We start from the raw sequence: 22696 nt of genomic DNA, 5'->3' as shown, positions 1-22696 counted from the left end.
TGGTAGTGATTTTATATTTTTTGTTGGATGAGGAACCTGGTTGGGTCGGTCTTTTGCTCGGCTTTAGCTATGCTTAGTGCTGGTTAGCTTCATACCAGAGGGGCTACGGACTTGGACCGGGGCAGGCACTGGATTGTTTGATGGTCTTGTAATTAGTTCTCGTGCAGGCATAACTCGAGGATGGCAGGTGTGGGGCCGTAGACTTAGTTAGCTTAGGATTAGTGGTATATCGGTTAGCGGTATCCCTGTGCTGGCGGGGGCTCGTCATATGCCAGTGTTAGCGGTACGAGTTTAAATAAAATTAGATTGAATTCTAAGTACTTTTCCTTGTCCTTGCCGTCGCTTTGCCCGGAGCGTTTCATTCGCACTCATGGTGGGCCTTGATGCCTCGGATTCTGGGGGAGATATCTGAGTTCGCTCAGTAGTTCCTGGGGTCTTTGGTGTTGAGGTCTGTTAGGTGTTGTGTGGTGGACTACATGTTTGCTTCTTGTTTCGTCGCTTGATGGTTTCTCACGATGCTGTCACTTCAAGCACTTCATCACGGTCGCATATGAGCCCTTTTCGGTAAAATGTCTACAGCTTCCTGTCTATTGTCTACTCGCAGGTTTCGCGTTCGATTGGGAGGATTGAACATTGTGTTTAGGGGGATCACCCATGTTGTTCTTTGGGCCAGCTCATGTCTTTTGTTGGGTTTTAACAGAGTCCTTAGTTCTCACGATACAAAACGCCTTTGGGTTAGACAGATGACCTTCCCAAGTATCAACGTGTTGTACCGGCCACATCAATCCACTAGGGAGGAGGCCTTGCCAGCCACTCCCCTCCTCATTACTACATGTTTCTATGGTCGGAGTCCTACGATGTTGTTTATCACCGTTCCCTTGGAGTTTTTGTCCTTATGGCATTTACGGTAGTTCAGTCAGGTGTCTCATCCTCGCCTCAGTAGGGATGGCTTTGACCCTGAAAAATCTTACCCCCTGATGTGGTGTTCATTGCTACCAGGGGTGGTGTGGGACGATTGGCCGGCAGACACTCGCGTTGTCTGAGTGGTTGAGTAGTTCAGTTGTGGACTGTGGTTGGCGGCTTCACCCATTGCAAGTGGGGCCTACCTTCTGTTTGTCTGCTCTTATTCGTTCGTCCTCCCCCTTCATGTTGCGCTGGTTGGGGGTGCCTCTTGCCCGTTGTTCGGTCAGTGCTTATTGCTGGACCTGTGGGGCTGGCTTCGGCTGGCTCTGCCTACTCATTCCCGGCTTGGTTGGACTTTAGTTCGACTGGGTTGGATGGTGTGGCTGGTGCCGATGCCTTTAGGTGTTGGTGCTGCCTCCTTTGTGGCCCCCGGCTACAAAGTACCGGGGGTTGGGGCTCTGTTGGGTGGCCAAGACCAGTGGCTGTCTGTCGGGGTTAGGTATAAGCTGTTCTGTGGCTATCAGATGGTTGACCTGTCCGAGGGGCTGAAGGGGCTGGATGGGCTATGTGGTGTCTGGTGCATGGGGCTTGGGGGGGGGCTGATTGGGAGGAGAGAGGTACCTGCGAGCACCAGTCGGGCATGCATCAGGTTGGGCGATGTCTAATTAAGTGTTTCCAGGCTGCTGGGGCTGTTGAGGTGAAGCTGCTGAGTGCTGTAGGGCTCCCTTGTGACCTGGCCTGGCTGATAGCCACCTGTACTGATAGTGGGTTGTGACCACCTGGTTGGACTTGTTTGGGTTCTGCATGCTGGGTATTGTGGAGTTTGCTTGGTTTCTTTGGTTTGGCAGTGGGCATGGCTGGCAGGGGCAGGGCACCACAGGTAGGAGATAGGCCCCACTAACCCTTTCTGTCTGTCACCACCTCTATGTATTTCTTTTGTTTATGGATTTTGCTTTTTGGAGGACAGGCAGCAGGTACAGGTCCTCCTCACCATTACGCTCTTCAGAGGCACTTGGCAAAGTGGATTCATAGGGTCGACGGCTGGGTATGCAGATGCGAGAGGTGGACATGTTGGTCACCTCCTCTCTGCCATTGTATTGCCTGTAGTTTATATTTTTTTTAGTTTTGTTGGTTTTTTACTGTGGTGGAGGTTTTGCAGGACGGTGTTCAGACCAGGTGGTAGTGATTTTATATTTTTTGTTGGATGAGAAACCTGGTTGGGTCGGTCTTTTGCTTGGCTTCGGCTACACTTATTGCTGGTTGGCTTCATATCAGAGAGGCTACGGACTTGAACTGGGGCAGGCACTGGGTTGTTTGATGGTCTTGTAATTAGTTTCTGTGCGGGCTTGACTCGGGGATGCTAGGTGCGGGACTGTAGACTTGGTTAGTTTAGGATTAGTGGTATACCGGTTAGCGGTATCCCTGTGCTGGCGGGGGCTTATCGTATACCAGTATTGGTGGTATGAGTTTAAATAAAATTAGATTGAATTCTAAGTACTTTTCCTACTTATTACTTTAACGAATATAAAACTCCTTTACAATCTTTATCTTTATTGCAATGTTATCGTTACGCCAAGGAAAGTTCTTTACAAAGAAGAGTTAGAGAAAACTTACGATAGGCATTCCCGATAGAAGACAGAGGTCTTGTACTATCGGTAACGTAGGCAGAGGCATAGCGCTATCTTAAGACAAAGAAGAGGAGAAGAAGAAAAAGAGAAGTATCATTCCCTGTCGCCAAAACCTAACCATCCAAGGAGGGATCGTTACAGATACTTGGTTTTGTTTTATGTTTTGTTTTAAGTATCACTTTAAGACTTAATTAGTTTTACCAAAGTGTATCGATTGATACCTTTGATTAGTTTCGTTCATGCTAGACATAAACAGATTTGTGTATTTAATGACCGCTTGTTTCTACGATAGAAAAGGCAGACTTCGACAGACAGTATTTCAATATACTTGGTTGAACGGTTACTTCTTTGTTCCTCAGTACACCCTCAAAGCCTCCTTTAGTCCTCAGCTCTCGCCTCCTCTCTGGAAGAGCAGGCCACCTGCCAACTATTGTATCTATTACCAATAACATGATTAGCACCTTGGGAACACATTACAGCGGCGACATATACAGTGTTATTCTGACACCTTCAATTCTGTGATATTATAGTCACAGGATGCAACTGAGATTGATATGTATGATGACGTGCAGGCCCCGTAAGGGGGCCAGAGGGGGTGTTGGAGACTAGAGATTCCGATTCTGGGTAAGGTTACCCTACTTAGAGTGACTTCTCGGTATCAGATCCTGGTATTCCTAACAGGTATGGCCTTAACTGACTGAGCAAATTGGGTAGCATGCTCTGTAAATTCATAGTACTTCTGAGGAGTAGAACACAGTGTCTGGAAAAGGACAAAGTCCTCAATAAGAGGATTTTCAAGTGTCTCCTGCTTAGGAGCCAGTGCAGTAGCCGTAGGAGTTCCCAGATTGTTGGAATTCGTGTGGAAGGTGTGGCTTATAAGAGGCTTTGCTAGGTTGCCTAGCCATAGACCTGTAACTGTTAGGAATATCAGGATCTGATATCTAGGAACTACCCTAAGTAGGGTAACTCCACTTGGAATCGGAATCTCTGGTCTCCAACACCCCCTCCAGCCCCCTTATGGGGCCCGTGTATCATTATATATTATCGATCTCAGTTATATAGCTCAGTTGGAATATCACATAGCTTTTCACCGAAGGTTACATGTTCAACTCCTGTTGTCAGCAAAGTTATTTCTGGTATAGAGTGATTTTCTACCAATGCCACTTGCAACCACAATGCTCCCTGCATGACAACTGAGAACTCATGACGGAAGGGCTATAATTCTATCCTATAGAAAAACCTCTCCTCTATATAAGGAAAGTTACTGGATAAAAATCTATCAATTGGATCAGAAGATATTGAGCTTCAAAGTTAGTGACTTAAGAAGATTGCATACACAGATTGAGAGAGTTATCCAAAGCAAGCAAGGCTTGCTGACTATAAGATTATCAATCCATCTGGTAGAATAGCTTTCTGCTAATTAGTAGGAAGTTCTCTGGAAGATATCTATTGGTTAGGTATGGAGTGAAGAAGGTTTGATGTCAGACAACCTTGAAAAGTTGCAATTACGACTGCCTTCACAAATACAACCTGTAGATGAAACTGATCATTTGATCAATGATAGAGACAATTAGAGCCAACTCAGTTCGACTTGAGAACTAGGCTATAAGTCTAAAAACTCTGATGATAGGATAATTACTATTAGGAACAGCATGATTCCAAGTTAGTTATATTGTAATTATCAAAGAAGTTGTGGTGATTTTCAGGGTTTCCAGGTGTTTGCATCTTAGAAGAATACCCGATGTTGCAAGTTAAAATCAGAGAAGTGCATGGTTGTATAATAGATAGATGTAGTTCGTGAACACTTAGACGTAGAATATAAATATCGAAGTACCTCCCAAGCTTTAGACATTATCAAGCAATGGAGAAGAAACCTTAACAATATAATATTGTCTTCACAATTCAATTCTACTTCACCTATTTTTTGTTTACTCTTGGTAGTCATAAACGAAACGAGTATAATCTGAACCTTCCTAGACAATCTCCATCTACAGAAATGAATCTTGGTTGGCCTAGACAACTCTGCAGTCTATTATATTGTCTCCGCCTAATAGTAAAACTCAAATACTATTGAGATAGTAAGAGTAGTCTAAATGAATAGTATTCTAAAATAGTAGTAGAGTTGGGTAAAAAATAAAGTAACCTTTTAACTTATCATGTTTTTGTAAGATTTGAGAGGCTAAATCTGTAGCAGATTGTAGGTTTTTTAAATATAGAAGATTATAGCTGTCATGAATGTGGCTTGGCACGGAAAAGGTTTTTACATGATGCATAATTATGAGTCATAGGTATGTTATTGTTTTGCGCATATGACACATTTGGGTCATATAATTTGTTATGTTATGGTTTGATATGTTTTGCACATGACTCGAATATGAGTCATGGGACAGGGGCCTGGCAAGTATACCTTGCAAGTATGCCTTGCAGGTATGCCTTGCGCATATGATTTATATTTAGCACACAATCTCGTTATGAGGTCATGGGTCTTGTGCATATGACTTATTCAAGTCATATGATTTGTTTATTGCATTATGATTAGTTTACAAGTTTTTGCATATGACCTTGCTATAAGATTATAGGTTTTGAGCATGTAACCACTTTGGTCATATAACTAGTTTGTTATGATTTGGTTTCGTGCATGTGACCACTTTAGGTCACATGACTATGGACGGGAAGAACATTATATAAGGAGGCCGGTATGGCTGAGGAGGATAGGTTCTTCACACTTTGTTCTAAGTACTTTTCCTACTTATTACTTTAACGAATATAAAATACCATTACGATCTTTATCATTATTGCGACCTTTATTGTTATGCCAAGGAAAGCTCTTCATGAAGAAGAGTTAGAGAAAGCTTACGATAGGCATTCCCAATAGAAGACAAAGGTCTTGTACTATCGGTAATGTAGGCAGAGGCCTAGTGCTATTGTAAGACTAAGGAAAGAAGAAGGAGAAGAAGAGAAGTATCATTCCCTGTCGCCAAGAACTAACTATCCAAAGAGGGATCATTACAATAGCTAGGAAATATAATAATAACTTTATCATCTATTGAAAGAAATTATCATCTGAGTCTTTCATATTCACTAGTACTACAACTTAAGAGATTGAAATTTATTTCCTAATTATGATAATCTCAATACTACATACCTCTCTTCTACCCCATAGGCCTTGCTGGTACTTTGTTGACTCTGGAGAGTTCTTGACATTTTGGCAGATACTGAAAGTTACAAACTCTATAGAGGATTATATCATTTACTATTCAGTTCCTGAAGTTCACTTTATAATGATCACAATTTGTTAATACAAAATATTTAGATTGAATTACTGGCAAACAAATTACCCTATAGCGGAAAATTTCCTGTAGTTGGTTATCAGTTAATTATATCCACATGCTAGTATAGTGCCTGTACTTGAATGCCAGTGGTGTAACGTGTTCGCAAGGTGCTAATCACGTTATCGGTAAAGATACGATAGTTGGCAGATGGCCTGCTCTTCCAGAGAGGAGGCGAGAGCTGAGAACTAAAGGAGACTTCGAGGGTGTACTGAGGAACAAAGAAGTAACCGTTCAACCAAGTATATTGAAAATACTGTCTGTCAAAGTCTGCCCTTTCTATCATAGAAACAGGCGGTCTTTAAATACACAAATCTGTTCATGTCTTAACATGAACGAAACTAATCAAAGGTATCAATCGATACACTTTGGTAAAACTTCTTAAGTATCAAAGTGATACTTAAAACAAAACTTAAAACAAAACCAAGTATTAAACGATACTTAAAACTAACCAAGTATCAAAGCGATACTTAAAACAAAACATAAAACAAAACCAAGTATCAAACGATACTTAAAACTAACCAAGTATCAAAGTGATACTTAAAACAAAACATAAAACAAAACCAAGTATCAAACGATACTTAAAACTAACCAAGTATCAAAGTGATACTTAAAACAAAACATAAAACAAAACCAAGTATCAAACGATACTTAAAACTAACCAAGTATCAAAGTGATACTTAAAACAAAACATAAAACAAAACCAAGTATCAAACGATACTTAAAACTAACTAAGTATCAAAGTGATACTTAAAACAAAACATAAAACAAAACCAATAACCAAGTACCCGTACCGGTTACAAGTGGACTAAGTCTAATCTAGCTAATCTGAATTGGATGTTTATTTTTAACCTATTTCATACCTTTGATGTACTAGATATGATACTAGATGCAGACAATTGTTCTTACTAATATCACTTTATATAAGATAACTGAATAGAACAGTTGTTGTTAAATAAATCTATGTATTTGGAACTAGACTTTAGTAAAATTGACACTGCTGAAACATTGCCCTGAAATATTGCCTTAGAGAAGAGCGATATATTAGAGTTCAAAAAAGTTATTGCATATTTTCATCCAAGATGTCATGATTTACCTTCCACTTCCCTCATATATTATATAACTGAAATATATGTGCCTTTATCCCCCCCTTAGAAATCAAAAGTTTTCCCTTTTGGCTTTTATTGACTTCATATCTTCTGATAATTTTCACCCCTCAGCCACTTACTTGACTGTCATTTGTTTCACTTGTTCTCTTCGTGACCTCTTTTTTCTTTTCTTTTCTTCTCCCCCTTTCACTAGCTACAGGCTTCTTGGCTGCTAATCCCTAGTTGAGGTTTGCAAGTCTGGTTGCCAACGGTGTAGGACAGGAATACCGATATTTCGGACACCCGAGTATGTTGCTTTGCAGGGGTGCGAGGACTTTCCGTTCACAACCGTGCAGAAACTTATTAGACAGAAATGTGCAGTACAGTACCACACTTGAAAACTTACCCCGCTTCTTTTGCTCTCAATAATTCCGTCAACCGGCCCTCCTCGATAAACCATCTCTCTACTCCATTCAAACCAGCGAAACAGAGATGTTTCCGTCTGGCACCAATTCTTTTAATACCAACTCTTTTAATACTACCAGCTCTTTTAATACTACCAGCTCTTTTAATACTACCAACTCATACAATATTCACAATGTGTCGAACCACTATGCTGACGACCAGAGGTCCAGAATTTTGGATTGGTTATCCACACTAGAGCCTCACATCCGGCACCAGGACGTTAGAAACAGCCGGGTTGCGGATGTGGGGGATTGGCTCCTTAACACCGACGAGTTTAGAATCTGGCGCGATGGTAATGGGGAAGGAGAATTTGACAATGCAACACTGTTTTGCTATGGAAACCCAGGGGCGGGCAAGACATATATCAGGTAGTAGAGACGAGAAAGTATTTGATGGAATAAACAGAGAATGGTATTGCTGACAAGCAGGAATATTAGTTCACTAGTGGTAGATACTTTATGCGACCAAGCTACACAAAATACCTTTGTTGCTTGCTTTTACTTCGACTACGCCTCCCAGAAAGAGCAGTCCCCAACAAATATGCTAGGTTCCCTGTTGAAACAGATCGTTGCCGGGTTAGAAGAAATTCCCGAGAAGATAATGCGGGCTTTTATGGACCAGAAAAGGTTCCTCGGAGGCCGAGGATTGCAACTTTCCCAAATTATGGAGCTTCTAGAGATCGCATTGTCCTCACAGCGCACGTTCCTGTGTATTGATGCTTTAGACGAATGTGTTGCAGTGCATCGGCTTAAGATTCTCAGTTCGCTGAGAGATATTCTCAAAAAATCTCCAAACACTCGAATATTCCTCACAGGAAGGGCACATGTTCGAGGTGAGATCGAAAGTCGTCTTCCAGGAATAACAGCGACTTTACCCATAAGTCCTAGGAAGGAGGATATCTACGGATACCTCCGAGCCAAGCTAGATGAAGACACAAATCCTGAAGCGATGGACGATTGCTTGGAGGCTGATATTTTGAAGAGGATCCCCGAAGCTGTTTCGGAAATGTACGTACGAGGAGCGGTAGCACTTGGGTTCCATCTCAAGTTATCCACTGACAGATGTACATCTAGATTCCTGCTGGTATCCCTAAATATCGATGCCATCTTACAAGAAACAACCATCTATCGTCGGCGGCAAAGGCTTGGAGCAATCACAGATGGCCTAGGGTTAGGCGACGCATACGGGATAACTCTAGAACGCATAAGAGCACAGGGAGGAGAGAAAGCAAGACTCGGGATGTCCGCTCTGATGTGGATTTGCTATTCGGAGCGGCCATTGCGTGTGGATGAGCTATGCCACGCTCTAGCCGTCCAAGTTGGATCGCCAGATTTCAATTCTGACAATGTTCCTCCGGTACCAACACTGCTAGGGTGCTGTCAAGGACTTGTCATCGTCGACAAGGGAGCCTTGTATGTTCGGTTGATCCATTTCTCTCTCAAAGAATACCTTTGCACCCGGCCCGACCTCTTTGTTAGAGCACACTCGACAATTGCGGAGATCTGCTTAACCTATCTAAATTCTCGGCATATTAACGGCATTCCGCCTGAATTCGTTCCCGACATCAAAGATATCCCCTTTCTCGAATATTCCTGTCTAAATTGGGGATACCACGGGAAGAAAGAACTCTCAGATCATGCAAAGTCATTGGCGATAAAGCTCTTTGGCCACTATGGTAATCATATATCTGCTAGGGCCCTTATGGAGGACGGACTGTTCGATATTTTCTCCCCGCTCACTACAAAGATTGAATTCGTGTTCACCGGGCTACACTGTACATCCATATTCGGAATTGTCGAACTCGCGAGTACTTTGATAGAGATGGAGGGCTGTGATATCGACGGAAGGGATTCCGCGGGTTTTACCCCACTCAATTGGGCTGCCCGGTATGGTCAAGAGGGAGTAGTAGAACTACTATTAGCACAGGATAATGTCGACCCTAACGTGTCAGACACATATTGCGATAAGCAGTCGCCGCTCCTGTGGGCCGCCGAGAATGGGCATGAGGGTGTAGTAAGGCTACTATTGGCACGGGGAGATGTCGACCCCGAGAAACCAGGCGAAAGTGGCCGAACCCCATTTTCAATGGCTGCCGGGAATGGGCACGAGGGGGTATTAAGGTTACTATTGGCACGGGAAGACGTTGACCCCGAGAAACCAAACGAGAGCGGCCGAACTCCATTTTCAATGGCTGCCGGGAATGGGCATGAGGGGGTACTGAGGCTGCTATTGACGCGAGAAGATGTCAACCCTGACAGACCAGACAATGACGGCCGAACGCCATTTTATTATGCTGCTCTCCGTGGGCAAAAGGGGGCAGTAGAGCTACTATTGGCACGAGACGATATCAACATCAATAGCACAGACAAAAACAACCACACGCCACTCCATGTGGCGATCATCAGAGGGCGTAATGAAGTAGCAAAGCTCCTCCGAGCCCATGGAGCTACAACCGCCCGCAGACTTTAGACCCCACGAGGCACGGTTTTTCCTGATGACACCTCTATACACACACCTGTCCATCTTCGCAATAATTGCAGCAGCATTAACCTTACCCCCACTAAACTCATCTCCTCCCCTTTCTTTCACTCCCGCCTCCTTCCCCTCCTGTGATGTCCGGTCCCGGCGCATGGATGTAATTATTCGAATCGGCTAGGTTTGCACCCCCGAATATGGGTCTCGTCGACAATGTTTAGGCATTGTGGGAAGCCAGGCCTAGGTTTCCAGATCTACATCCTCCTAGATGTGGAGGCTTTGTCCCTACTTAAAAGGTATGGGAGGGGTTTCCGTGGAAGGTATATCAATAGATTCATGAGATGCTAAAGAGGATCGCCACGCTTTTTTTTTTTTTTGGGAGGGGGGCAACGGGTCGGCGATTCTTGTGGATTATATCTATTTAGGGGCTTCTCCCTTTCCAATCTTAATTCTATTCATTTGTCACAATTTTACCTCTAGTCAATTATTGTTTAGTCCCCAAAATATATCGGGCGCGCCCAGACTTCTTGTCAAGCCTTTTTTATTTCCCCCCACACTTTGGGGGGGAGCAGGCAAACATCAACTCTACCGGTAGTACGAGATATATCTACTCCTGATTATATTGCAAGCCCCTTGGGCCGCCACACACACCCCAATACCTCAAAGTATAAACAAGAGAATCTGTGCCCAGCATATCAGAGATTGTCCGGTATTTACAACAAGTGACTGGGCATGATCGCAAAAAATAAATACCAAACTATCCATGCCGACTGCCAGGACGACTCGTTGAAAACATTAAGTCACAGAGAGAACTCATCTCCCATTATAGAAGTGTATCTGCGGATACACCATCACCACCACCACCACCACTTTTATGAAGTAAATGGCGATCAAGGGATAGTAAATGATCCTTAAGGACCCAGTGCTGTAGCGCTCGGCGCACAGCGAAGATCCTCGGGAATTTCTTGGCTAGTTTTGTTGGGTATGGGTGGTAAAATGTCTAAAAAAAGATATACAATTAGGATCGAGTCCTAGCCCAAATTCTAAGAGGAGAGGTGAGTGACCATTTGTGAATTTGTGAAATTAGTTTGAGGTCGGGGATCTCTGGATGCCAATATTGGCTTGGAGGAGTATCAAACGAGGAGGACGACCTATGGGATAAGAAAAAGGTTGATATACAACGCCGAAATGAAGAATAGTGATTCTACTCAACTATATTGGAGGAAAGGTTCAAACCCTGGCAATCCATACGAGATTATACCAGAAGCAAATGTCATAGTTCCAATGCGTTTCTCTTATCTCATGCATTAATAGGCATAAGTTGGTGCACCGGAGACCTCCAGAATAATCCTCATGGATATGTCCAATTGGGGCTCGGAAAGAGCAAGGAACCTTTTCTTCACCAAAATTTATCATGAACTTGGCACTGTCCCTTGAATCACCATAATGTCTCATCGGGCTCTCTTTGGCTTGTGATCACAAACCCCTTCTCTTTCGGATATGAAAAATTCCTACTATCACGTGCTAGACCTCTACAGAGATCTTAGGTATAATTTCTGAATACGAAAGGATAGGGAGGGCAAACTTCCTACTATGTGAGGAGCCTCGTCGTTAACTCCTGGCCATCTGTGAGGATCCCTTTGCCGGGTACTACCACGACGACGATGTAGAATGTCATTAACGGGCTAGAGAAATCTATGTTTTATCATAGATAGAACTTAATTGAACATGTTCCCCGTCGTACAACATGCCCTCCCTCCCCCGATCAGATGGGACCACGGGTAAACCACATTTCTAAGATGAATCTGTCTAATGAATAACGAGGATCTAATAATCGAGAGACACTACCGCAGCCAGAAAAAATTCTCCCTATGATTAACCATATCTCACTATACGTCCTTTAGCGAATCATGATAAGCAAAGTACTGACCCATGCAAGTTACGATAAACTTTCGGTGGAAGCCTCCCCGGTATTGGTAGTCGGGGAAGAGACGTAAGAGGGGCGAGTATGACATGACATGCTCTTTCCAGTGTTCACAATGGCGATTATTACGGGCTTCTTACGGCACGGCAAAGACGTAAAGTACTATGGTAGGACAAAAAAAAACTCGAGCCGATACCCGTCTTGCACCAAAAACTGAGCCCGCTTTGTCAACCATTCCCCCCCCAACGAATTGGGGGTTCCACTTTAGGCAAAATCAAACCAGGAAACAGGTAGAGAGCAAACTTTGGCAAAGAAAATCGAATAACAAGTCTACTCGTATGGGATTGAAAAACCACCGACAACGATAGCCTAGGAGAAAGGCTGTTGCCAAGTATATTTCGTATTTCTTCCCCATGCAAAGTCTCAAGTCACTTTCTGATCTTAACCCACTATGGCATAAAACATCGCAAGTTATCAATTTACCGCCCTTATACTTCCTTTATGGGAGGAAATGGGTTTTTCCACGATTCTTACTGCTCCTCGAGGTTTCTTACCTTGGAAGTGTTGAGCTGTGTGGCCCTCGGAAAATCGTTGGTTTTTGTGTAAAATAGCCTAGGGGATGGGTTTTTTTGCCCGCCTACTATACGCAATGACAGAGACGCGCATAGCAATGCTTCCCTTCTGATCTCACAGATGACATGATCTACGCTGCCCAGAGAGATTCCCGCAGTCAAGTCCCTCCGAGCCAGGTATTGTACGAGTATTAAATTGTTGGGTCATTCTGTATGTGGCAATCCCATATCATTAGCATATGAACTCCATAAAATATTGCATGGGAAACGGCAGCGAGAACCAGAGAGTGTTTCTGACCGACTTGATTTGGAGGAGTTATCATCTGATATCACTCGTGCTTATGAAAACCCTTCAGAACCCCCTCAACATGGCTTGCATCGATACTACATCATAGCTTGGCTTTGCATGGCTTGATAGGATGTAGTGGCGATAAGACTGCACCTATGAGATAAGAAAGTGTGGCAAGGCTAGTGATAAAGATAGAGCATCTGCTCGCGCGGAAGTCTGTGGGACTCTTTTTCTCGCCAAGTTGCGGGAATTTCGAACGTTCTATGGTGGGTGGTATGCTACCAAGCTGCTCTAGATTGTTGCAAGGCTTAAAAACGCACTTATGGCAAACTCTAAAGCATGTATCCCTTAGTAAATATGATATCCAGGAGATTCAACGTGCCTAAACTCAACAGTTTCTTCTTTCGCCTTTATCACAACGGGGCTCCTACTCAGCAAACTTAAGCAGGAAACGAAGGCCCACCAGCTCGTCTCATAATAGTCGCCCAGACTACCGGTATTAGGTCAATACTGCATGTCGCAGTTCCATTTGCCTGCTTCCTCAGCCGTGCCAATGTCTGCTAAAAATGCCTACACATGGCAGAGGAATTGCTACGGGCTCTGGGAGACACGCACCGCCCTATGTGCTGTCTTTCGGGGCCCTGATAGATAACGAATGCACCAGGCAAACCGAGCGCAAAGGGTCAATAACTGAGGGTGGGAAGGCGCAAGAGTGGGACAGGAATGAGCAGGTAGGCAATACCGGGCACAAGAGTAGGTTATTTTTTTACCTCTTCAAGCGAGTTTGAAGCTCAGCTATGCCGCCTGCGATTGGATTGTTGTGTGAGTGTTCATTGTAAGCTTGGATGTGTGGGAGCTATGCCCGAGGTACCGGCATGATGAAAATGGGATAGTTCGGAGAATGGTGAAGGTTATCTCTACTAAGCGAGGCGCTCAAGATGAGTAGTAACGAAGGCTGAAAAGTCTAAGATGTTCTTTAGAGGGAGCATCATATCCATTGGGCATTTGGGATCTGGACTACCATTTCCTATAATTATCCCCGCCTGAATTTGCGATGGCCCACAGGTAACACTTAACGAAGCAGCCACCTGACAGGGGAATATGCTGACAAAGGAATATCGGGTGACAGGGTATGACCGGAAGGGAACTCTTTCCCCAAAGCCCAATATTGCTCCCGAAAATACCCGTGTGGTATAGTACATTTTGGTGAAAGTCGGATTGGCACTATTAAGACTCTTCCAATTGGCTTTGGATGTCTTCTTTCTTTCTGGGTAGGCTGCTCTTTTCTCCGATCCCACACTCGTGGGGGGACACGGAACCCGCGGGGGCATAGAACTGGGGCATCAGAGCCTCCTCCGCCCCGCAACTACATCGTGATAACTCACGACTACCCCGAGGTTTCGTACTCCAAGAGCAAGCCGTTAGATGAAAACTAGCTGGAGATTCAGTCATCATCACTCCCATTTATCACATCCGCCCCCCGCAAAAGATGTCACAATAAATAAATAAATCGCCGCAGAAAAGGACCACACTTTTGCACCCGTACAACAGTCCACATCCCAACAATTTTCAGATGTCCGAGACCTCTCACAGCATGGTACAAGTGCAACCATTCCTCCCGCATTTTATGCCGGTGCTTCCTGCTTCCTCCCCTTGCAAAGGCAGCAAACCTCCCGCCGATTTCCAAGTTTGGAAGGAAAAGGGTAGATCCGAAGGCGGGAGGGAAGTGCGGGGGGCCAATTAGATCTACGAATTGATGAGTGGGAGCATGTGGGGTTCAGTGGGAATACCGTACCATACTCGAGATTTTTCATTTTTTTTGAACGGATGAACCATTTTTCCGTCGCCCTTTTGCTGGGGGGGCCTGAAGAGTAGACTACTGCACTGTACTCGTACTTGAGATATCATGGTAGAGTACTGTACCAGTACAGTACCGGTACGTACAGTACCTTGGTTTCGGGTGGCGAGCGTGCTCGAGCGGTTGATAGGCTTAATTGAGGGGTGCCAAGCGATCCCTTGCCGAGCAATGGTTCTTTTCCACCTTTTTTTTTTTGTTGGGGTTTGTTGCCAGCGAAATAAGTGAACCTTCAGTTGAGCCTCAGGTCAAACCTCCTTTGGAAAAAAACCAGACCATGCGTTGGACTTTGGTCAACGGCTGAGAGGGATTGTTGCGCAGAGTATCATAAGGGAAACAAAGATGACTTATGTCCCTCCATTCATTTCACCTTCGAAACAAATTCACTGGATTCCGGTGCCTATGCAGAATTATTTTTCTCTTTTTTTCATCCAAAATGCGCCATCCCAACAACTGCGCGCTGAACAGCGGCCGCACCGCGCGCAGACTATCAGTGCCCCATGCCAACGGGTTATCGCAATACCGGCAAAGTACGGTATCATGGCACCGGATCTCTAAGGCGAACAACGGAATGCATTCCATTTTGCCCTTCCCAAGACCAAGAGAATGTTTCCTATTCCTCCCCGAGGCTTTTGCGGGTGGAAAAGTAGGCATCCTCCCCCAAAATCTCTGGGTGTCGAGACTCCCAACAATATTCCATTGCGTAGCCCCAAAGGGTTGAGAACTCCATCACGCAGGGGCCGACAAGCGAGGTTCCCAATCAAAACGGGAGAAAAAAATTCACTCCCCGTGCATCATTCGCTAGGAAAATAGGGAAGAACGCTGGCAGCTTGTACAGTACATATCCTCCCTCTCGTCTTCTTTATTCCCTTCTCCTCTCCTCTCTCCAGATCACACTTCTTCCTTCACCAAGTCCTGACGACCAATTGATACGATGCAAGCCGCCGTGGAATCATTTATCCCATCACTAAAGGTAGCGTTTCCTCCAAGTTCATGGCTTGCATTGCTGCCATCCCCGTCTACCGCCTCCCCAACAATTCCACCCTCAGCGTCGAAGTACCCTTTCACCATCTCCGAGTCCCTCTACACCGCTTTTCTCGATCCCAGGGTGCCATTATCGATTGCGGCAGCCTATGCCGCCGCCGTGCACCTTCTCAATTCTCGATGCAACGGGAAACCATATTGCATTGCTACGACACGGATCTTCAAGGCGTTTGTACTGCTTCACAACCTCCTCCTAGCTGTTTACTCACTATGGACATTCATCGGCATGGCCGGCGCCATCCACCGATCAATAGTGACTTCTAGGGGAGTTCCGGGAGTGGTTGAGTCATTGTGCAAGATTAGACCCGAGACCAGATTCGAGGGTGTGGAAATCAGAGAAATGGAAGGGGGTGTTGGACTCTGGGAGGAAGGATTAGCATTTTACGGATGGCTCTTCTACTTGAGCAAGTTTTATGAGGTCCTGGATACTGCCATCATCATTGCGAAGGGAAAGAAGAGTAGTCTTTTGCAAACCTATCATCACGCCGGGGCCATGATCTGTATGTGGGCTGGAATAAGGTTTGTTGATATCTTCCCCCTAAAGTCACTCTCTTTGGATCCTAAGGCTGATTGATACATCCGTAGATTCATGTCACCACCTATCTGGGTCTTCTGCATCTTCAACTCACTGATTCATACCCTCATGTACTTCTACTACACCCTCTCCACCGTCCGCATCCCCGTCCCGAATGCCCTCAAGCGCAGCCTTACCTCCCTCCAAATCACCCAATTCGTCGTTGGCGGTTCACTCGCTGCTTTGCACCTCTTTGTCTACTTCACTCCTACCACTTACCTCCCCGGTTCCGTAACTGAGGTTGTTCCATCCTCCTCAGCCTCTGCTTCCGTTTCCCGTCATGGAATGCCGGTGGATGTCAAGGCACCCGGAATGGTTCACTGTCTCTCGAACCCTGGAGAAGTCTGGGCCGTGGTTGCCAATGTCGTTTACCTCACACCATTGACGTAAGTCTATCTTCATACCCCAATCAACCGACCGAATCAAAAAAAAAAAAAAAAAAAAAAAACTAACAGCCAAACAGCTACCTTTTCGTCAGTTTCTTCGTTGAATCCTACACCAAGGGTGGAAAGACCAAAAGAGCTGCGAAGGCCGCTGCTCCCACCGAGAAGCCGGCTCGGTGAAACGCTCAGAAACCACCGATACGCCTGGACGAGATCAAATGAAACTGATGAAGAAATTTTTTTTTTTAACGGATGGACGAATCTAGATGGGCATGTTACGGATAGGGAAGGTTCTATGTGTTATAAGAGCATTGGTGGGGGAAAACAAAACCCCTCCTCGCAATTTCTGTGGAGGGGTGAGGAACTGTATATGATAGTTATCCTTTCTCTTTACTTTTTCATCATTCTTTCTTTTTTAAAAAAGTCAATGGAGTTTTGCTTTTTACGAATATACCGATATCCTGGTCCGCTGGCGAAACACACACTAGCCTACAGAGAAGCGTCCGAACAAGGATTGAATTGAGCCAGCAGATTAATACCGTACAAGTACAGTACTCGAGCAGATTTCCTCCTATACGAGTACCGTACTGTGCGATGTGTGCAGCACGGGGTAGGAATTGCCAAGCTACTGTACTAGTACGAATAGTCCCTGCCAGAGCATCGAACGTCACGGCAGTTTGGAACTCTAGCTATCAATCAAAGGTGGACACAGAAGGAGGAAACAGCGGGAGCCGTACAGTATCATGCTCGTACCGCACCCCCCCCCCCAATAGAAACCACTGTTGGCAGAACTCGTTAGTGCCAAGTGCCAACGGTACTCGAGTAGTCAGGGGGGTCAGCAAATACGGTAGGTGAATGGATTGACAAGAGAGAGAATGAAACAATTGAGTATATCGATCTCCGCCAAATATTTTAACCCTAGCCCTCCCGTCATCATGAGCAGCCCCGACCCCACCATCTTCCAACCTGGATGGGGCGGGGTCGTCAGATTTTGGGGGTGACGGTCCAGTCACCGCCACACTGGTTGAAACATTGGCTATATGCCGGGTCGGCGGTGCGAGAACAAATATCGATAAATAGGGCGCGCTTGGTCAAAATAGAGAAGTGCCCATACAAACCATCATGGCGTATCGTACCTCCCTTGAGAATCCCCGCGGCGGGGCTTGGAAGATACCGGTACTCACCATACTCGAGTATCGTATTCATAATTTATCATACCGATACTTGCAAGATTAAGCGTGAGAACCCCTGATAGCCGAAGAGTCAAGATGATCCGGCAAAACCCCCCCAAACTGGCGGGGCAGTCGCATCATGTCAAGAATCATATCCCTGGGGGGAGATAGCAGCCTTGTATCCCTGAGTTTTAAGATCCGGAAAACCCGAGCTCTCCTTTTCTCTCCCGTTATTATTGTTATTTACTAACTAGCCTACCGTTGGTCGAACACTCTTATGATAAGATAAGATACTTGTACTCGTACTATATCGGCACCGGTATTTAGAGGAGATTGTCTTAGTAAGCACCTACACGGGAAACGGGGGTACTCCCGAGCCGGGAACAACGGATAGGAGGCAACCCCCTTTCGCTTCTTCCGTTTTTAAAGCATTTATTCCACGAAAATTCAAGAATACATTTTTGGGAATGGGGAGAGCCCGCTCGGCTGAGGGTGAGTGCAGGTGAGCGAAAAAAAAAAATTTCACCAGTGAGGGTCTTGGAAAGTAGTAGGGTAATCATAAGTTAACTCGAATCACCGGGGGGGGGTTTACATTTGGGCCATGGTAGGGTATGAATCGGCTGCCAATTGAAAGGTATTAGCGTGGTGATAGTATCATAATTTCTCCTATCATACAAGTACTCGTACCGGTACTTGTAGATCTCCTGCGGCGGAGCCCAACGATGCGAGTCCTAACCGAGCAAGGTGAAAATGGCGACAAAGGTTGCCTGCACCTCGCTACCAGCTAACAGCTAGCATGGCTTAGACCCTCTTTTTGACTACGATTGAGTCCCACAGCGCGCAGTTGGGGAAAGCGAGAACAAACCATCGCCGATGCTTCTTACCTCCACTTTCACCCCTCTTGCCATGCAACACAATCTCATGAACAGGGAGGATTCAGCACTCTGGAACGTGTCCATGTGGTGGGTGTGTTCGCCCTCAGCTGCCATAATGTGCCCGTACGAGTACAGTACTGGGTATCTCGGGCGAACTACAGTACTAGTACAAGCACATGGTGATACCGGTACACAATAACCACTGACCTCAAACCAGAGATCGAGGAGCCATGTCCGCGCCACGCTTTCCGGGGCAAGACCGCTAACCAAGGCGTCCTTGCATTGGGGCTAAGTTCTCTCTCCTACGGTTGTCGCCTGAAACACACATACCGCTGTCCCCGACAGGGAGCGCTTACGGTCTGAGAGAGGATAGCGAGTGGACTGGGGAAAAATATTTCTCCCAGAGTCCCAGTGGACCATCGGTCCCCCCTCCATATAAAGGCTTCGCCTTGGGAACTCGGTTCGAGGTTGTGGGTTCCTTTGGAAGTTTCCACTCACCACTCTGGTACACTGCCGCACCAACTGGTACTTGTTTCTCTCCCTTGCTCTATACCAGCTAGAATTGGCTTCAATAGCATACATCGCCTACCAGAATTGCTTTCACTAACCGCCTTATCCCCCTAGATCCGCTTCCACCGTTATCCATTGGTAACTGCCTGGGATGGGGAGCATACTGCAGTTTCTGCAGAAGTCCGGGCGGGAAATCCGGCGGAGCGTCAAATTCTATACCTCGAAAGAGATCATCATACCTTGCCGGCGTTGTGGGCGATACGTCCCAATAAAGGTTATCGGATTGTTGCTTGAGCCGGACAAGTCGATAGAATTCAAGTGCAAGCATTGCACCCAGGTGGTTGGCTTCACCATGAGATGTCCACCAACACGAACATATTCTTCACCGCCAAACTGGCAACCGAACTACAATCCAGCGGCTCCATTTGAACCAGATTCAGCCAAACGGGATATATACGGTGACCCTGTTTCTATCGGTAGTGTATGACATCCTGTTTCGTTAATAACCTCGGATTGTATACGGTACTGACTCGTCGCAGCAAATTTATATCGCGGAAACCGGCCATGCGGGTAACAGAAATTCGGATTCCCATAGCGAAGTGAGGGATTTACGGGATGAGCCAGAGCCCTCACCCCCCTCTCGAAACCCTACATCTTCCAGCCTGAAGGGCAAACAAAAAGCCCCGGCAAGAAAGGCAAGCGTCTCCTTCTCCGAACACCCACCAACGTTATATGGCACACCCGGTAGGGAGCTTCCCGATCGAAGCTCAAGCGAATACTTTGGTGAGGATGGCTCCATAGATGGAAATTCACGAAGTCGTCAAAGCTCCGTGAGTTTGCCGAGGCGACCCTCGCCCGGCTTCCGCCTCCACGACACTATGGGCTTTGAGAGTATGGCGGATAAACCAATCAACCGTCACTCCTGGAACTCAAGGCATTCTGTTGGGCCCAGTTACCGTTCGCATTCCCCGGCCCCACCAGTTCCTCCCATTCCCGGGTCAACAACTCCCACCTCTGGTACCATGTCAAGACGGAGTACCTTAAACCGGAGGTCAGAGGACTACACAATGGACCTTTCAGTGAGCCCAAGACTCAGTTCTGAATCTAACAGTAGTCAAGACTGGCATAATCTACAAACAAACCGCTCGTCACCGGACCCTGAATTCGATCATAGACGTGAGCTTCCCGCCACAGTTGATCGAAGTGTGTCTGGGAAACGACGTTCAGAATCTCAACGGAGTCTCCACAGAGTTGCTGTCAACAGGAGACAGAGCATTCGTCTGGTGGGTCAAAAATAGTCCTTAATCACGCTCCGAAGCTAATTTTGCAGGAAAACGAGGACGAATCTGGAGCCATTGCTTCCAGCATTAAGAGGCGCGATAGCATGGGATCTGATTTCGAAGTTGAACCATCTGATGAACAGGTTCGGCATGCAACACAGATTTGGAGCGAGCGCAGAAGATACGAAAATGCGGATGTCCAGTGGGCTCGTGACATTCTCAGGAGGCACAAGAGCTGGAGGAATACAAACAGCAAATATCCTAACCCCCTCCAAGCGAATAGGGGAAGCGTCGAACAGTTTCAAACACGGCAGGACAATGCTGGTGAAGGATCTAGCTCCAGCGCCAACCATCACCCTCAGCAGCCATACCCATTAACTATACCAGTGTTTTCGGGTTCTACCCCAGGGTTTATGGGAAATAACATCCCCACCCCTGTGGAGGAGGAGCCAGATTCTGCTGGGCTCAGAGGTGGAACCGCTGCCAACAGGTCTTCACGGGAACTCGAAATACGGTTTGGAAGAGACCCAGAGCCTTCGGAGTTTTCACCCGCCGGCACTCCCCAGGCCGGCAACATCCAAGCGCAACTTGATGATTTCGGTGGCCTCGCTCCTCCTAATGGCAGCGGTGCGCCGCGTCAAGAGGCTGCCCCGTCAGATATGCCCAGACCCCAGCTAAACCCTCGCTATGCAGTCCGAAGGTTGAGGCGACGCTGCAGGAAGGCGCTGAAGGCCTTTGCGCGCAAGATATCATTATTCCGCCGTATTTCGAACAGCTCAGCACCCCAGGCACCACCTGCAGCCGTAGCTGCCGCTGTTGATCACCCTCAACAGGACTCCGGTATATTCCCAAGTTCTCCGGAACTGCCGGAGAACTTGGGGCCCACATCCACCAGCCAGGACTTGGAGATGCACGAAGCGCCACCTGATGACCCTGCTGAAGCGGAGGCCAGCACGCAGGTTTACTCGGGGGAGATCACTCATGACCCTTCTGAGGAAGAGGTCAACCGGGTTGTCGGTGAGATAGCCCATACCATCAATGGTATGGTCGCCCCGTTAATAGAGCTGGAATTCGAAGCAACACCTCTACAGCTAGGGTTCGCTCCCCGGCAAGTATCAATGTAAGGGACAAGTTATGTTTTCCTATATTTCCTCTAGTTTTGGGGTGTTTTTTTCACCCCCTTTTTTTCTTTCTCCTTCGTTCTTGCTATTATTTCATGGTAAATTTTTATATACCTTCGGAACAGTTACAAAATAGGTCCAATCTTGTTGGTGTATGCGTTGGAAACGTATAGGTACCCGATGCACTTAATTTGTAATGATAATAAAAAGAGTATATATTTCTTTGGGAAGATGTCTGTCTACCGGTATTGTAACGTACGTATCATGTGATACCACAGAAATTTTGATTTGGCAGGTTCATCTTAACCAAGCCTATGCGTTGCTGCGGGGGACAGGGCGCTGTGCTTTCCTGTACCCAAAGTTATCCTTGCGACTCAGGCAGCCGTAATTGAGCTTCAGACTCTTTCTGTAAATCTAGATTAGACGTCAAGTGACCAAAACGGTCCACTGCGAACTCTAGGCAACAATGAGGAGGAAAAATTTTCTCCTCCATAAGCTTACATAGTCATCTTGGGTGGTCTGCTAACCGTTAGAGCACCCGCTGTGCTCGAGTATTGGAACAGCCACGGTAAGTGTTATCTAACCTGGATTATACATTACAACAAGTGCCTAGGCGGTGCTAGTCCTTTGAGGTGAAGCAAGTTCACTTTAATTCATGTCTTACCAAAGTGCCTTACTGTACACCCCCTAGCAAACCAGCAGATCCACATATACCAGTCTGGTACGACCATAACACCAGACCCCTACGAGTAGACGTAGACACAGACCTCCTCTCTCCCGTAATCACCCATTCCAAATCGCCATTGTGAAAAATTTCTCACTCCTCCCCCCCCCTTCACCCATTTCCCCCCACCACCCTCCGAGTACAGCACAAAGGTATTGTGTCCTTCTATCCCAATGGCGTATCAACTCACTTGCCCCCCCCCCCTATAACTAGGCTACACACCTGTTACGGCAATAGGTGCCCGAATAGGGATTGAGTAAATGTATGGCCAACCGTTCGTGCGCGTCGGTGCTCCCGTGAAAAATTCAAAGTCCAATGCTCGGGTAAAGGTCCCCTTACTCGAGTAAACAAGTACCAGCTATACTCGAGTACAGTACTCGTACTGTACTCTCGAGCTTCAGAAGCATCCGGCGACTTTAACGTCAGGGGCCAATAATCCGCAAATCCTTGACGCCAAGGAGTCAGGCTGCCTCTGGGGTAAGTTA

The 22696-nt window shown here is 46.2% G+C and overlaps 2 protein-coding genes; both read left to right on the top strand.

Moving 5' to 3' along the window:
* Positions 1-15462: 15462 nt before the first annotated feature.
* GSTUM_00008988001 (uncharacterized protein) lies at positions 15463-16982 on the top strand (the record flags this gene model as incomplete). XM_002840420.2 has 3 exons in its annotated part: positions 15463-16091; positions 16158-16532; positions 16610-16982. The coding sequence occupies 3 exons, from the start codon at positions 15463-15465 to the stop codon at positions 16707-16709; spliced, it is 1104 nt and encodes a 367-aa protein (XP_002840466.1). The 3' UTR covers positions 16710-16982.
* A 1653-nt stretch (positions 16983-18635) lies between these two features.
* Positions 18636-21717, top strand: GSTUM_00008987001 (uncharacterized protein). XM_002840419.2 has 4 exons: positions 18636-19101; positions 19201-19567; positions 19626-20369; positions 20417-21717. Exons 2-4 carry the CDS (start codon positions 19439-19441, stop codon positions 21488-21490), a joined length of 1947 nt encoding a protein of 648 aa, XP_002840465.1. The 5' UTR covers positions 18636-19101; positions 19201-19438; the 3' UTR covers positions 21491-21717.
* Positions 21718-22696: the final 979 nt, after the last annotated feature.

The sequence above is a fragment of the Tuber melanosporum genome (assembly GCF_000151645.1).
Source record: "Tuber melanosporum whole genome shotgun sequence assembly, scaffold_50, strain Mel28".
Lineage (NCBI taxonomy): Eukaryota > Fungi > Ascomycota > Pezizomycetes > Pezizales > Tuberaceae > Tuber > Tuber melanosporum.
Note: the sequence above shows the minus strand (reverse complement) of the source record. Positions and strands in the feature narration are given on the sequence as shown.

Bases quoted from the DNA above. Each gene is read 5' to 3' on its own strand.
- GSTUM_00008987001 (XM_002840419.2), top strand. From the start codon at position 19,439: ATGAGATGTCCACCAACACGAACATATTCTTCACCGCCAAACTGGCAA. The intron at 19,568-19,625 runs GTATGACATCCT...GACTCGTCGCAG, and splicing joins ACCCTGTTTCTATCGGTAGT to CAAATTTATATCGCGGAAAC. The intron at 20,370-20,416 runs GTGGGTCAAAAA...CTAATTTTGCAG, and splicing joins GGAGACAGAGCATTCGTCTG to GAAAACGAGGACGAATCTGG.